This window comes from Eubalaena glacialis, chromosome 1 (genome assembly GCF_028564815.1).
Source record: "Eubalaena glacialis isolate mEubGla1 chromosome 1, mEubGla1.1.hap2.+ XY, whole genome shotgun sequence".
Taxonomy (NCBI): Eukaryota; Metazoa; Chordata; class Mammalia; order Artiodactyla; family Balaenidae; genus Eubalaena; species Eubalaena glacialis.
This window is the reverse complement of record NC_083716.1, coordinates 210017496-210031849: the sequence shown is the minus strand read 5'-3', so window position 1 is coordinate 210031849 and position 14354 is coordinate 210017496. Positions and strand designations below refer to the sequence as shown.

The 14354-nt window shown below is 41.8% G+C and overlaps 1 protein-coding gene across 2 annotated transcripts in view; it reads right to left on the bottom strand.

The window, feature by feature from the left end:
- PARD3B (par-3 family cell polarity regulator beta) overlaps window positions 1-14354 on the bottom strand; it is a 1019383-nt gene that overhangs the window by 58150 nt on the left and 946879 nt on the right. For both annotated transcript variants that reach the window (XM_061186691.1, XM_061186699.1), the window contains one exon: window positions 11535-11614. In XM_061186691.1, coding sequence (XP_061042674.1) covers window positions 11535-11614 — 80 coding nt within the window. The remainder of the gene's footprint in view (window positions 1-11534; window positions 11615-14354) is intronic.

Below are 14354 nucleotides of genomic sequence, written 5' to 3'. Positions count from 1 at the left end.
TGAGGTATTCCAACCTCTCCCTAACCTGTCCATGTTAGTGGTGTGGTAAAGCAAAGTAAAAAAGACCTTGGAAATCAGAAAGAACTGAGTGTGAATTCTGATTCCATTCTGATTCTGCCACTTCAGGATGGATTTTTTTAATTTAAAAAAATGAGCATCTTAACGACTACTACCCAGTTGGATGGCGAGGATAAAATGAGACCATGCATGTAAAATACACAGCACATGGTAGGCACTCGGTATATTTTATGACACTCCCCTTACTTCCTTTGCCTTAATTGCTCTTAGTTTGATTTTCTTTTCAAATACAATTGGCTAGTTTAGGAATAAACATGACATCTTGGAAACAATTTAGGTGCAGAATTTGGTACATAAAAATGGAAACTAAATGCATGTGTTCATGCATTTGGGAGGCACTTTTTTTTTTAAACATCTTTATTGGAGTATAACTGCTTTACAATGGTGTGTTAGTTTCTGCTGTATAACAAAGTGAATCAGCTATACATAAACATATATCCCCATATCTCCTCCCTCTTGCATCTTCCTCCCACCCTCCCTATCCCACCCCTCTAGGTGGACACAAATCACAGAGCTGATCTCCCTGTGTTATGTGGCTGCTTCCCACTAGCTATCTATTTTACATTTGGTAGTGTATATATGTCCATGCCACTCTCTCACTTCGTCCCAGCTTACCCTTCCCCTTCTCTGTGTCCTCAAGTCCATTCTCTACGTCTGCATCTTTATTCCTGTCCTGCCCCTAGGTTCTTCAGAACCATTTTTTTTTTTTTTTAAGATTCCATATATGTGTTACCATACGGTATTTGTTTTTCTCTTTCTGACTTACTTCATTCTGTATGACAGACTCTAGGTCCATCCACCTCACTACAAATAACTCAATTTCGTTTCTTTTTATGGCTGAGTAATATTCTATTGTATATATGTGCCACATCTTCTTTATCCATTCATCTGTTGATGGACACTTAGGTTGCTTCCATGTCCTGGCTATTGTAAATAGAGCTGCAGTGAACATTGTGGTACATGACTCTTTCTGAATTATGGTTTTCTCAGGGTATATGCCCAGTAGTGGGATTGCTGGGTCGTATGGTAGTTCTATTTTTAGTTTTCTAAGGAACCTCCACACTGTTCTCCATAGTGGCTGTATCAATTTACATTCCCACCAACAGTGCAAGAGGGTTCCCTTTTCTCCACACCCTCTCCAGCATTTATTGTTTGTAGATTTTTTGATGATGGCCATTCTGACTGGTGTGAGGTGATACCTCATTGTAGTTTTGATTTGCATTTCTCTAATGATTAGTGATGTTGAGCATTCTTTCACGTGTTTGTTGGCAATCTGTATATCTTCTTTGGAGAAATGTCTATTTAGGTCTTCTGCCCATTTTTGGATTGGGTTGTTTGTTTTTTTGATATTGAGCTGCATGAGCTGCTTGTATATTTTGGAGATTAATCCTTTGTCAGTTGCTTCGTTTGCAAATATTTTCTGCCATTCTGAGGGTTGTCTTTTTGTCTTGTTTGTAGTTTCCTTTGCTTTGCAAGAGCTGTTAAGTTTCATTAGGTCCCATTTGTTTATATTTGTTTTTATTTCCATTTCTCTAGGAGGTGGGTCAAAAAGGATCTTGCTGTGATGTATGTCATAGAGTGTTCTGCCTATGTTTTCCTCTAAGAGTTTGATAGTGTCTGGCCTTACATTTAGGTCTTTAATCCATTTTGAGTTTATTTTTGTGTGTGGTGTTAGGGAGTGTTCTAATTTCATTCTTTTACATGTAGCTGTCCAGTTTTCCCAGCACCACTTACTGAAGAGGCTGTCCATTCTCCTGTGTACATTCTTGGGGAGGCACTCATGTTTTATCCAAGATCCCTGCATGTTTTGGTGATGTCATGTCACTTCAAATAATCATAAAGCACAGGCCTCACAAACACATACAAACCAGATATTACAACGAATTAATATACTTGGTTTATTCAGAGTGTCTATGCCTGCAGTAGGTTGACGCCAGGACAAAACCTGTATACAGCAAACCCAGGAACTTGGGCCAAGAGACAGTAGCAAGTGGCTGGAGAGATGTAGAAGATGGGGAGGCGGGTGCAGAGGGAGAGCGGTACATCGTGCATAACAGCTCAGCGCAGTCAAGAAACTCACCACAGTAATTCCAGTGCGCGGAACTTTTGGAGGCAGATGGTAGAATGACCGTACAATAAGCAAACATCAAGAATGACCAAAGAATATGAGAAATTAGAGATAAAGAAACACTCTAAGTAGCTTCCTATGCACAAAATAACCTTCCTTTCTTTCCTTTTCGCTGGAGAATTGGGAAATAAATGCTAAAACTTTAAAAAATATGTGCAGGAGGGAAAACACGGATGTCCGCTTACCAATCTTAACATGTTTCAAGTTCAAAGTAATGCCAGATTTAGCACTCTATTTGAAATAGCAAGCACATCTTCTTCTTCCAAAAAGAGTGCTTAACAAATATGTAACAGTTTAGGAATTTCTATGGAAAATGAGGGAAAAGTAAAAATCTATGGAATTTAATACATGTGGTCCATCAAGATTCATTTAAAACATGCAAATAAAAACTACAATGAGGTACCACCTCACACCAGTCAGAATGGCCATCATTAAAAAGTCTACAAATAACAAATACTGGAGAGGGTGCGGAGAAAAGGGAACCCTCCTACACTGTTGTTGGAAACGTAAGTTGGTGCAGCCACTATGGAAAACAGTGTGGAGGTTCCTTAAAAAAATAAAAATAGAATTACCACATAATCCAGCAATCCCACTCCTGGGCATATTTCCAGACAAAACTCTAATTCAAAAAGATACATGTACTCCTATGTTCATAACAGCACTATTCACAATAGCCAAGACACGGAAGCAACCTAAATACCCATCGACAGATGAATGGATAAAGAAGATGTCATATGTATAAACTATGAAATACTATTCAGCCATAAAAAAGAATGAAATAATGCCATTTGCAGCAAAATGGATGCAACTAGAGATTCTTATACGAAGTGAAGTAAGTCAGAAAGAAAAAGACAAATACTGTATGATATCACTTATATGTGGAATATAAATATGCCACAAATGAACCTATTTACAAAACAGAAACAGACTCACAGGCATAGAGAACAGACTTGTGGTTGCCAAGGGGGAGTGGTGGTGGGGGAGGGATGGACTGGGAACGCAGGGTTAGTAGATGCAAACTATTACATATAGAATGGATAAACAACAATGTCCTACTGTATAGCACAGGGAACTATATTCAGTACCCTGGGATAAACCATAATGGAAAAGAATATAAAAAAGAATGTATATATGTATATAACTGAGTTACTTTGCTGTATGGCAGAAATTAACCCAACATCATAATTCAACCATACTTCAATAAAAAAAAGATTCATTTAAAACAATTCTGGGGACATCAGTACTGTAATGGGTCCGAACTTCTTTTAAATCACTAACATTCTAACTAAACTCATAATGGAGGCCTTCGACTGAATAATTAATATCAAATATTCCAACTGGCATCAAGGATATATTGGCTATGAGGAAATGATAAGAAATTTGATTAAAATGGACTTTTATCTGAGGAACTAAGTGACATAAAAATGATATGGCAGTAGCATTAACCCCCTGATCTCAGCTGTTTGGCATCTTAAGGCGGTATTACATGCTAGGGCTTTTTGCATTTTTCAGGAAGTTTGAGTTGACATCTTGAGAGACATCTTAATCTCACAAAGAATTAAATTGCTGCTAATTCATCATTTTGTCCTCTGCATTAAGAGTGAGGTGGTGTTAGAGGGGCCAGTCAAATAGGCAGCTTACTCAACAGGGCAGGGGTAGTAGAGACTAGATTTTCAGGGACTGAGGAGAAAGGATGAGAAATTTGAATCTGGTGGGTTAAAAGAGCTCCATTGATTTTCAAAAGCATTAAACTCTGTCACATGCAGATGTGGGAGATGCGCTAAAGACAAGTTCCTCAGCCCATCTTAGCTTGCCTGCAAAGTCAGAGCAGCAGTCATAGACAGGGATGCTGAGAGGTAGCTTTTCACCGCAAGAAAGGGCTGTTCCGATAAAGTTGTGTCACAAGGAAGGTGTTGGGGACACCGGTCTTGATTTGTCGGATCTAGATGAAATGCGACAGGGCTCCATCTAGAGACTTGCCGAGAGAAAGTACTAGCTGTAATGGCCTCAAACCCTGGATGAACATTCGACCAGCTGCCAGGGCTGTGGCGAGCAGTACATATATTTTCATGAAGCATCTTATTTGACAAACTGGCCTTGTGGTAGAGAGAAGTACTCGATTAGGCAGTGTGGAGACTTTGTCAACTTCTACAGATCCACATGGCCAAACCTCCACCCGCACCGGACACACGCTCACACATATATACACCTGCTGACTGCTCAAGTTTTCACTGAACTCCTTGAATCACGACCTCCATTAGCTTCAGCAATGACCCGGACTGTGCCATTGGTGGAGATCTCTGCAGAACTCGAATGTCACTGCCATCTGCTTAGCAAGGGCTAGAAAACAAGGCAAGGCTGGCAAAGGAGAATTCAATAGCTGCGAGCAGAGCAGAAGCTAACTGGAGATGAGAACGAGAAATCACAGAGGGAGAGTGTCCTTAAGCAGTGAGGTAAATGACTCTGCGGATAATGTAACCTAGTGGGCACTGTGCGTGTTGCAGGCTTCAAAGTTAGCCGTGCACTTGTGACTGGAGTCTTCCTGGGGCTGGGCAACGGCATAGGCAGACGAGAAACACGAAACCCACAAAGTGAACTAACTGAAACATTAAAGCAGAAGTATGCTCTTATGGAGTGTTCTTCTGATCTGGACACGGTCCTACCCAGCACCAAAACACTGGGAACACACTTAGAAAGCGAGTTTATTTTGGGTTCCTAGGAAGCAAGCATAAGCTGTTAGCTCCTTCTAGAGTTGCTCTTTCTACCCAAAGTCAGTTCTAGTATGCTGCTTCTCATTACACAGCCAAGCTCTAGCTGCTTGAGCTGTTCAGAGAGACGTTTCTTCCCTGTCAAGTGACTCATGGAATACGGGTGAGAGCGCCATCAGGACTAAAAGCCAAATCTGGCCTGAGCAGGTCTTTGTCCTGCATCAGTCCCGGGAAAGCGAGTCTCTCTCCTCGGGAGTGCTAATGCAGATTTCCCCCAGAAAATTTATCGCCATCCATTTTCTTCTGGGTACATATTAATCTTAATCTCAAAGAACCAAAGTACCAATTTGCACATACTGCTTTTTCAACTCTCAGGAGTGTTCTAACAAAACAGGATTCCCTTCCTGGTAGGCAAAGTCTATTGCTTAATGTTCATCTAGCAATTACGCATTAAACCGTTCATATTTCAAGGGAAGGACCCCAGGGAATGGGAAAAGAATTGATTTTATGACAGCATGGCAGAAACAGTTGAAAGGCATTACCAAGCCTGTCTGTTAGTAATGTTCTGTGTTGTATACAAAGATGAATAAAATACGGTCCCTGTCCTCGAAGGCACTTACACTTTAGTGAGAATGATAAGCAGGTGAGCAGATAAGACAAGGGCATGGGATAATCGCAGAGTGTGGATGTGACTGAGCTGGATGACCTGAGCCCCAGAAGTTAATTGTACAAACTTGCAGCCAGACTGCCTGGGTTCAAATCCCAACTCTGCCACTTCCAGCTGTTGAACTTGGGCAATTTCACTTAATCTCTCTCTGCCTGTGTCCTTGCCTATGAAATGAGGATAATAATAGGGTTGGTATTGAGTCATAGGATTGTTGTGAGCATTCAGTCAGTCAGTGGATACATAGCATTTAGAAGAGTGCCTGGTATATGGTAAGTGCTCAACAGGAGTTAACTATTTGGAAGTATGGACTTCTACTGGTTCCAGGGAAAAGGGACATTCTCATGGGAAAATCAGTACTCTTCCTGGAAAATAGTGCCCTAAAATAAATGGTCAAAAAATCTTGGGAGGAATTCTTTCCTACAACTTACTTATATAAAAACAAATCTATTCTCATCTTTGTACCCATATACTAAAAACTTACTGTATACATGGTCCTATGTTAGGTCCTGTTGATAGGTGTAAAAAACGATGGCTATAAAACAATATCCTTTCTTCCAAGGGATTTATAATCCAATAGTGGTGGAAAGTGGCAGCAAAGAATCGATATCTAATTCAAGGTGTTTTCAATGGCACTGGTAAAGTGCTAAATCAACGTTATGGAAGTTGAAAGAAGGAAGAGCTAAAGAAAGATGGCAGAGGGCTTGGGTTGTGGCATGGGGGCTTTGAGGTCTCTTGGAGGTAGAAGGATGGCTACGTTAAGCAGCAGCGGTAACTGGAGTCACAATAAGAATGAGATAGGAAGGTTCATTTTGGATTCATCATCGTAGTGATGAGAACTGAACCTACAAGAATAGAGGAGGCAGCTCAGAGAGAATCCACAAAAAGAAAAGGGCTGGAAAGAATAGAGACATGTGTGTGTATAACTGAGTTGCTTTGCTGTGCACCTGAAACTGACACAACATTGTACATCAACTCGACTCCAGTATAAAATAAAAATTAAAAAAAAAAAAAAGAAAGAAAGAAAACGGCTGGAAGCAGAGTCCGCTGGAAGCATCAGTGACATGTTCAGAAACCTGGGGCAAGAGGCGAGAGTTCAGTGGGTGGTGTGGAAATAGAGCCACTTTTTCCTAAAGCAGGAAAATGGGAATTGGAGGAGGAAGGAGGGTTGAGGGAAGATCTTTGTTTTCTCTGATGGACTGAAGTCAAGCCCAGGGGGTAGTCCTGCCACCTGAGCCCTGCTGAGCTATGAGTCACTACAGCTGCAGGCTCAGTCAGCGCTGTCCAGTCCGGAGACAACGGGAGCATTTTCTCGATATCTCAGGACTCGCCCACACTGGTCCAGAGAGTGCGGCTCCCTCACCGTATCTGTCCTCGGAGCAAGGATGTCATGTCCAGCCTTGCTGGTTCACTCACACTGGATGGGTCTCCACCACCGGGGAGACACTGGGCCTGCATCGAAGTCTTGTTGGCCAGGGGCCGTAGCCTCTTGCCTAGACCCGAGTTAGCTCCTATATCCCTGATATGAGCTCCCTATTTATAAGAATTGCCGTCTCCCAGCATGTCCACAGCACAGCTTATCATTCAGATCATTTCAGTTTGCTGTGCCCTCTTCCTTGATCATCCGGACTCCTGGTCCTTCCCTAAGAGTTGGCTAATCCTGCAGCCTCAGTTATGCCCCCAGCATATCTCCATGAGCTGTTGGCACTCCCCTTCTCCACGCTGAGGAATTCCCAGTGAACTGTGCAGCTGAGCCTATGCATTCACAGTAGTAGGCAGGGGGAGGAAAGCAATTGTCACGGGCTTAAGGATGCAGCTGAGAGAGGGGTAGTTGACTATGTAGGGACCCCAAGAAGCCAGTGAGAATGAGCTCTGCTGTATAGGTTTGACTCATAAAAGAAAGGAACATGTCATCCCCAGAGAGAAAATTAAAAAGAACTAACAATATAAAAGAATCCTTAAAATATGTCAGGCAGGCTCTTCACCAAGGGTTTTGCTTGTATCATTCGTATTTAATACTCATACAGGCGCTGTACAGAGTCCCTAATATAATCCCCAATTTGCAGATTAAAGAACTGAGCCTGGACCAGTTGGATCCTTGCCCAAGGTCACCCAGGTGAGAAGTGATGGATGGGGCTGTAATTATGGCCTGCCTCCAAGTCCATGCCTTCATGTTTCCCCTTGGGAAGTGTGTGTTAGTGAAGACAGAGCAAGTCTGAATTGTAGGGAGAAGTTGAGGAATTAAGGTTGAATGTCTCAAGGCTGTAAAGGAAAGGAAGTAAGATCATCTCTAGAGATTGGGCTTGCGGGGCTTAGTCATCTTTGCAGAACTTAACGGGAGCAGAAAATGTTTGGAATGGCCACTGTGGGGATAGTCAAGGGAGTCGACGGCACGACTAAAAGGAATTCTGGACAGCAGCAGGGGCCCAGCTGGGGTTGGATAATGTGAATTTTGTAGTGGAACCAGTGAATGCTTTTATGAGTTTCTCCAGCAACCTTTCAGCACTCACGCATGTAGGACCACAGAAGAGATGTAGAGCCTTTCTGCTGCCTCCTCGGGACTCAACACTTGATTACAAGCCCGGAAGAGCAACATCATGTGCTGATGCGCTGAGCCACCTGCAGAGAAGGGATAATGGGATCCCATGGGGCCAGGGATGGGCCAGGTGGGAATGATGGAGGCTTCAGATGGGAGAGGAGAGAGTTCGCTGCTGAACGGATGGACCAGGAGGAGGCCTGTAAAATCAGAATGGGGCCTGCGAGAATTGAAAGAGGCTGGGAGGCTGAACTGAAAAAGAAGCTGTTTGCAAAAATATGCACGTTGTTGTTCACACATTAGAGCAGCCCGGGAAACAGCCACTTCCCTGCTCACCCAGGGCGAGTAATAATTTGTGTCAGGCAAGAATAAGGGGATGCTGACTTTCTCTGTTTACTACCAAAGAGAAGTGGGGGCTGGACAGGATGCTAAAACACTGGCCCTGGGAAAAGCCTGGCGCTCGCTAACGAGGCTGTGGTACAACCTTGCTCCGCTTTCCAAAACAGCACCCTCAGGAGAAAAGAAATAAAGTCATTTTTCTTCAGAGGCAGAAGATTTAAAATTGCTTAACGATAACACTTAACATCGCTTAGCCCTTAGCCTTAGGCAACCTCATAACTAGCCAGTGCTGGGAATTATCTTTTTCCTGAGCTGGCTAGGGTTCTGGCTTTATTTTGTCAGGTGTCATTCAGCCCAGAAGCAGGCTGCACGGCCTACTTTAAAATGACAGAGTTCCATGAAAGCAGAGCAGGGTGTCCCTTGACCGGGGGTCCTCCCCAACTCCATGCACTGGGGGGCATTTTCTCTCTGGGTTGATGGCTCCAAATTTGGCACATAAATCAACACTGTTGAGTTTATCTTAAAACTCCTGTGATGCTCTCCACAAACAGCAGAGGAACCAAATCAGTCAGTAGCATAGTAAGTCCCCTATAAGGTTGGCCACTGACTTCCTGTAGATAGAATTATTCCTATTTTTAATTAAAAATTTAACTCCATAAATATTTTAAAGCTCCCCACCTCTGTGACTAAGAGGGGATCTGGTGCCTACAGAGATGTGTTCGCCTCACTCCCCTGACCAAAGGAGCAATGGAGCTGGGGTGATTCAATTAAGTGGACAGTAAAATCTCTAGGGGCGGGAGAAGACCAGAAAACCAGGGTAAATGTCACCGGCACACAGAAGCCAGTAGCTTGTCCCCTGACTCGGCATTCTGCATCCTGTTGGGTAAATATGGACCCCTCCCCACCCCGATGGATTAGAGCGTGTTGGTGGGGATGCTTTGCATATCACCCTTAGATAATTGAGATGGAAACTCAAGTTCGAGCCCCTGCATTAGAAAACCAGTGCCAGGGACCTCTTATGCATTTGTCTGAGCCTTATTTATTCTCCATCATGACTCCTTCTTGCCAGGTAGCTAAAAAGGTGTGTTAGCACGTGAAGCTCATCACGTCTACCATTGTGTTGCGTGTGTGAATGCACTGTTCGTCAAAGCTGTTTTCAGTCTAAGATGCTTCGCTTTTGGCTACAGTTATATTCTCGGGGCTGGCAGGATTTTGTCAATTCATATATTGCGATGATAGCTCCAGAGCCACAAACAGCATCAACGTATTGCCTCTGTCAAAACACTCCCTCCACAGTGTTTAATCCTAAAATAGATGTGTTTAGAGTCAGCCATGGCTGAGCATTTCAGGGCTGATTAATTAAAATAAATAGGAGTTGGAAATTCAGAGGACTTTACGTTAATCATTACCAATCTAAGCATTGGTTGCACTCTCACAAAAAGTTGTTTTTCTGCCTCCTGTCCTAGATGGTGGGTCCTTGTCTAGGTGTCTAGAGCCACGGCATGCCCAGTCTCCAGATTCTCAGGGCCTGATGCATAGTAGATGATCAGTAGATACTTGGGGAAGGAATGAATGAGTGAAATCTGTTGAATTTCTGTACTTATAAATGCTATTTCTGTGCTTTTGATTTGTACCAAAAAAAAAAAAAAAAAATCCATTTCCGCAGTCTGAGTACAAGTTGGCCAGGAAGACATTAAACTGTTTCCAGTTTTCCTTTTTCTTCCTATCCTAAGAATACAGTACTTTCCATCTGCCTTAACCACAATTTCCATGCACTTCAATACTGAAAGCCAGAAATTTTATATTTAAAATGAATTTTGGAGACTACTTCTATTTTTTAAAATGAAAACAAAATACTAAGCCAGGGAAAAAATAAGGAGAGGAAAGAAATCAAGGATGAGAAAAATAACTATGAGACAACATATAAAAAGGGAAAACAGAGATAAAATATAGTTGTACAGGAGCTTTTAAAATATTGTATTTTGGGTATCCTGCCCAATCAGTGTTCAAAATTGGCTCTCTGCTAGATTTGAGATTTTATTACTTTTGAAAATCAACATACTGTTTATAAGAGCAAATGGTCACTTGGGCTATGCCTGTTGTAATATTCGGGCTGTTATTTTTGTCATTTCACACGCAGAAATATAGCCAACGTGCAACTCAAAACGGTAACCCAGCTCTGAGTTAGCACTTTAACAATTCAGTATGATGATAGAAAAGCTCTACTTAGCGTCCTCCCCACCACACCCCTCTTTAAAAGCAGATATTCTGTAACATTTTAGTTTTCTGCCTGGCATTAACCTTTCTTTGTTTTTGTTTTTTGTTTTCAAACTCACAAATTCTCACACTCTCAACTCACTCATCTCCCATAGTCACTGCACTGTATGTCATCTTGGAAAGGTTTCCTCTTTGTCATGTGCCATTGACTGCAGACTAAAATTATTCTTCACCTCACAGATAAGAGCGCAAACCTTTGAGAATTGTATCTCATTTTCAGGGGTGTCTAGTTACAGCATAAGTGGATCCTGTTAGTCCAGAATCACCAAGCGAACCTTCCCAGGAAGCTGTCTTTTCCCCACACTGTGTCGGTGCCTCTCAGCAATATTTGCTTATTGCCCAAAGAACACGGTCAGGTTCTAAATCAAGCAAAGAACCCCTTTCCAGGTTCCTATTTCTCTCCTGCTTTTTAACACCCACATGAAGCTCCAGGGTTAAGGCTGGCATGCCCTTCCTTGTGGGTAATTCCTAGGACAGAGGATTTACTATTTTATTGTCTCTAAGCTGGGTGCAGGCTGTTCAATACCATGTTTATAGCAATGGCTTAGGATTTCCATTCAGAATCTAATATTCTCGCTGACATGTTCAATTGCAATGATATACTATTTTCTTCCCTTAAAAAATAACCCGCAAGTGTTTCAATTATTAGCACAGTTGTGAAGATGGCACGAGGGTTGTGGCAGATGCAGTAAGGCAAAATTATAACATATTCCCCATTTCAGAGCCAGATTTCTATTCCATGTGTATTTTCTAAAGACTTTATGTGCGGGTGGGATGGTGATGGGTGACCCCTCAGTGATCTACCTGGGTAAGGAGGCGTACTGTCTCTCCATCCCCTCAAAGCGGAGGTTGTGTGCATTCCCATCTGGACCCTTTCCAGACACCTGTGGAGAGAAAAGTAATTAGAGATGAAGATCCATTATGCACCCTGGTTACTGACAATGCATCTCAAAATTGTAATCACTGCACAAATGCTGCTGCTGCCTGCCAAAAATTAACCACGGAAAAGCAGGCAAGAACTCAGCATCGTTATAGGAATTGATGATCGAGTCACAAACATGGCATTTAACGACAAAGTCACTTCTTTCAAAAAAAGGGTCATTGTCAAACTGATTCCTTCCCGTCACCATGCCAGGGATATTCTGTAGATTGTTAAGACTGCTTTTTTTTTCTTTCAAAATAGGCTTTAGTTTGCAGAACAGCTTTCGACTGGCAGGAAAATTGAGAAGATAGTACAGAGAGTTCCCATATAGCCTGCACCCAGTTTCCCTATAACTAACATCTCATATTCCTATGGTATATTTCTTACAATTAATAAATCAATATTAATACAGTATTGTTAACTCAAGTTCATAGTTTATTCCGATTTTACCTAATTTTTCTTCTGTTCAGGATCCCATTCAGGACACCATATTACATTTAGTCATCATGTCTCCTCAGGCTCCTCTTGGCTGTGATAAGAGTGTATACTTTCCACGAAACCTTTCTTTACTACCTGGGATTGGTGGCCATCAGCTACCTCTTCCACAGCTTCTATGAAGCCCTCTCTGATCACCTGAACCTCACTGAGCCCGCTCCCTTATAAACAAACACAGAGAAGTGACAAACTATTTTAAACCTAGTGTTGGTCTTTATTGGTTTTTGTTCCTTCCTATGTACTTCCTGTGTTCACCTCTCTTCAGGTCTCTTCCACCAGCCTCTGAGATTCTGATGGGCACTGAGTGACTGGCCCCAGTAGGTTCTCAATAAAGTGTATGAGTGCCATGAATCTAAAGACTTTACCTATAGTCTTTCTGTATCTATCATACCAACTAAAAACACATATGGGATGAACATGGTATTTGAAGGTACTTGGTGACTCATCAATTCCTCACCTGTTCCCGTCAACACATGTGGTTTGTGGCCACCTGTGTCCTCACTCTTGTGCTAGGGTAGCTCTCATATAATGGGCATGGAAGGGGTAAAGAGAAAACCTGGACTCTTATAATGGGGGGGGGGGAAGGGGGAGTTTGCTAATAAGCACAGAAAGTAACAATGTCAAGGTTGTAGAGGAAATTTTTCTGGTAGTACTCAAGCTGGAATTTATTTTCTTCCTACGAAAAGTCCCAGCTCTCTATGCAACCACCATCCCAGCTTGGGTGGTGTGTGTAGGGAGGGTTTGTCAGGGAAGGTGTTGCAAAACAAGAATATACGCACGTTTAGAGTTAAGAAAGACTATTCCTGGTGTCAAATTATTACAGGAGGCCCTTAGGAGTGTGCCCTGTTAAACCTCTTTATATTTCACCAATGCCTGGAACAGGAGAACCTGGAGTTATCTGAGAGGTTGACAGCCCAGTAGCTACCTAGGTAGGATGAAGATTGCACTTACAGACTTAGAAGCAACTACAGAGAGACAGAATTCTCTGCATAAGGATAAAGCCCTGATTTAAACTGCTGATCTTTTTAACAAAAACTAGGGGCAAGGATGGTGTCAGACAGTTAGGGCATAAATAAATGGCACAGAAAAAGAAGCGATGGATAGAAGTATTGTCCCCAGTCACTCCTATCTAAGGTTTGTTTTGTTTTTGACCTATTTTTTTATGGAGGGAGAATTAATGTAAATACCAGAAATATGTTGAAGATTCCTAATTTTGGTTGTTATAAAAACATCATGCTTCATTGCCGTAGATATAGAAGAATAAGGAATGAGGTGGGTCTTTTAGGAGACTGTGGGTAAAATAAAAATTAAAAAAAAAAAAAGAAAAACATTATATTTATGTATCCTTAGTATGGCTTTAGACATTTACAACTAATTTTTTTCACGTGGCCACAAAACTCCAAGTTAATACTTTCAGGGCCGTTATCTGAACTGGCCTGGCCTAATGATGGCAGTCAACATTCTGGTATCTCAGGAGGCAGCGCCCATGTGCTGTGGTTCTGCTGGTAAGCTGCTGGCATGCTAGATTCTGTGAAATGTAGGATGATCCTTATCCTTAAGCAGCTTTTAGTCTTGTTGGGAAAACAAGGATCAGAAATGAAATAATTAAAGAGTGATGTAGGACAATGCATGAACCAATGTCATTCAGGATGTTACTAGCAGAAGCACAGATGAAGGTGTTTGGAAAAACTTCATGGAAGTAGAAGAGCAAAGGCCAGGTTTCAAAAGATGGATGGCATGCTTATACATCAAAAATTATTCTGTTCTTGAAAACGGTATGGAGGTTTCTCAAAAAAACTAAAAATAGGGTTACCATATGATCCAGCAATCTCACTCCTGGGCGTACATCTGGAAAAGATGAAAACTCTAATTCAAAAAGATACAGGCACCACAGTGTTCACTGCAGCACTATTTACAATAGCCAAGACATGGAAGCAACCTAAATGTCCATTAACAGATGAGTGGATAAAGAAGATGTGGGGTGTGTATGTGTATATACCTACATATATATATATATATATATATATATATATATATATATATATATATGGTGGAATATTACTCAGCCATAGAAAAGAATGAAATATTGCCATTTGCAGCAACATGGAAGGACCTGGAGATTATCATACTAAGTGAAGTAATTCAGACAGAGCAAGACAAATATCATATGGTATTGCTTATATGTGGAGTCTAAAACAATGATACAA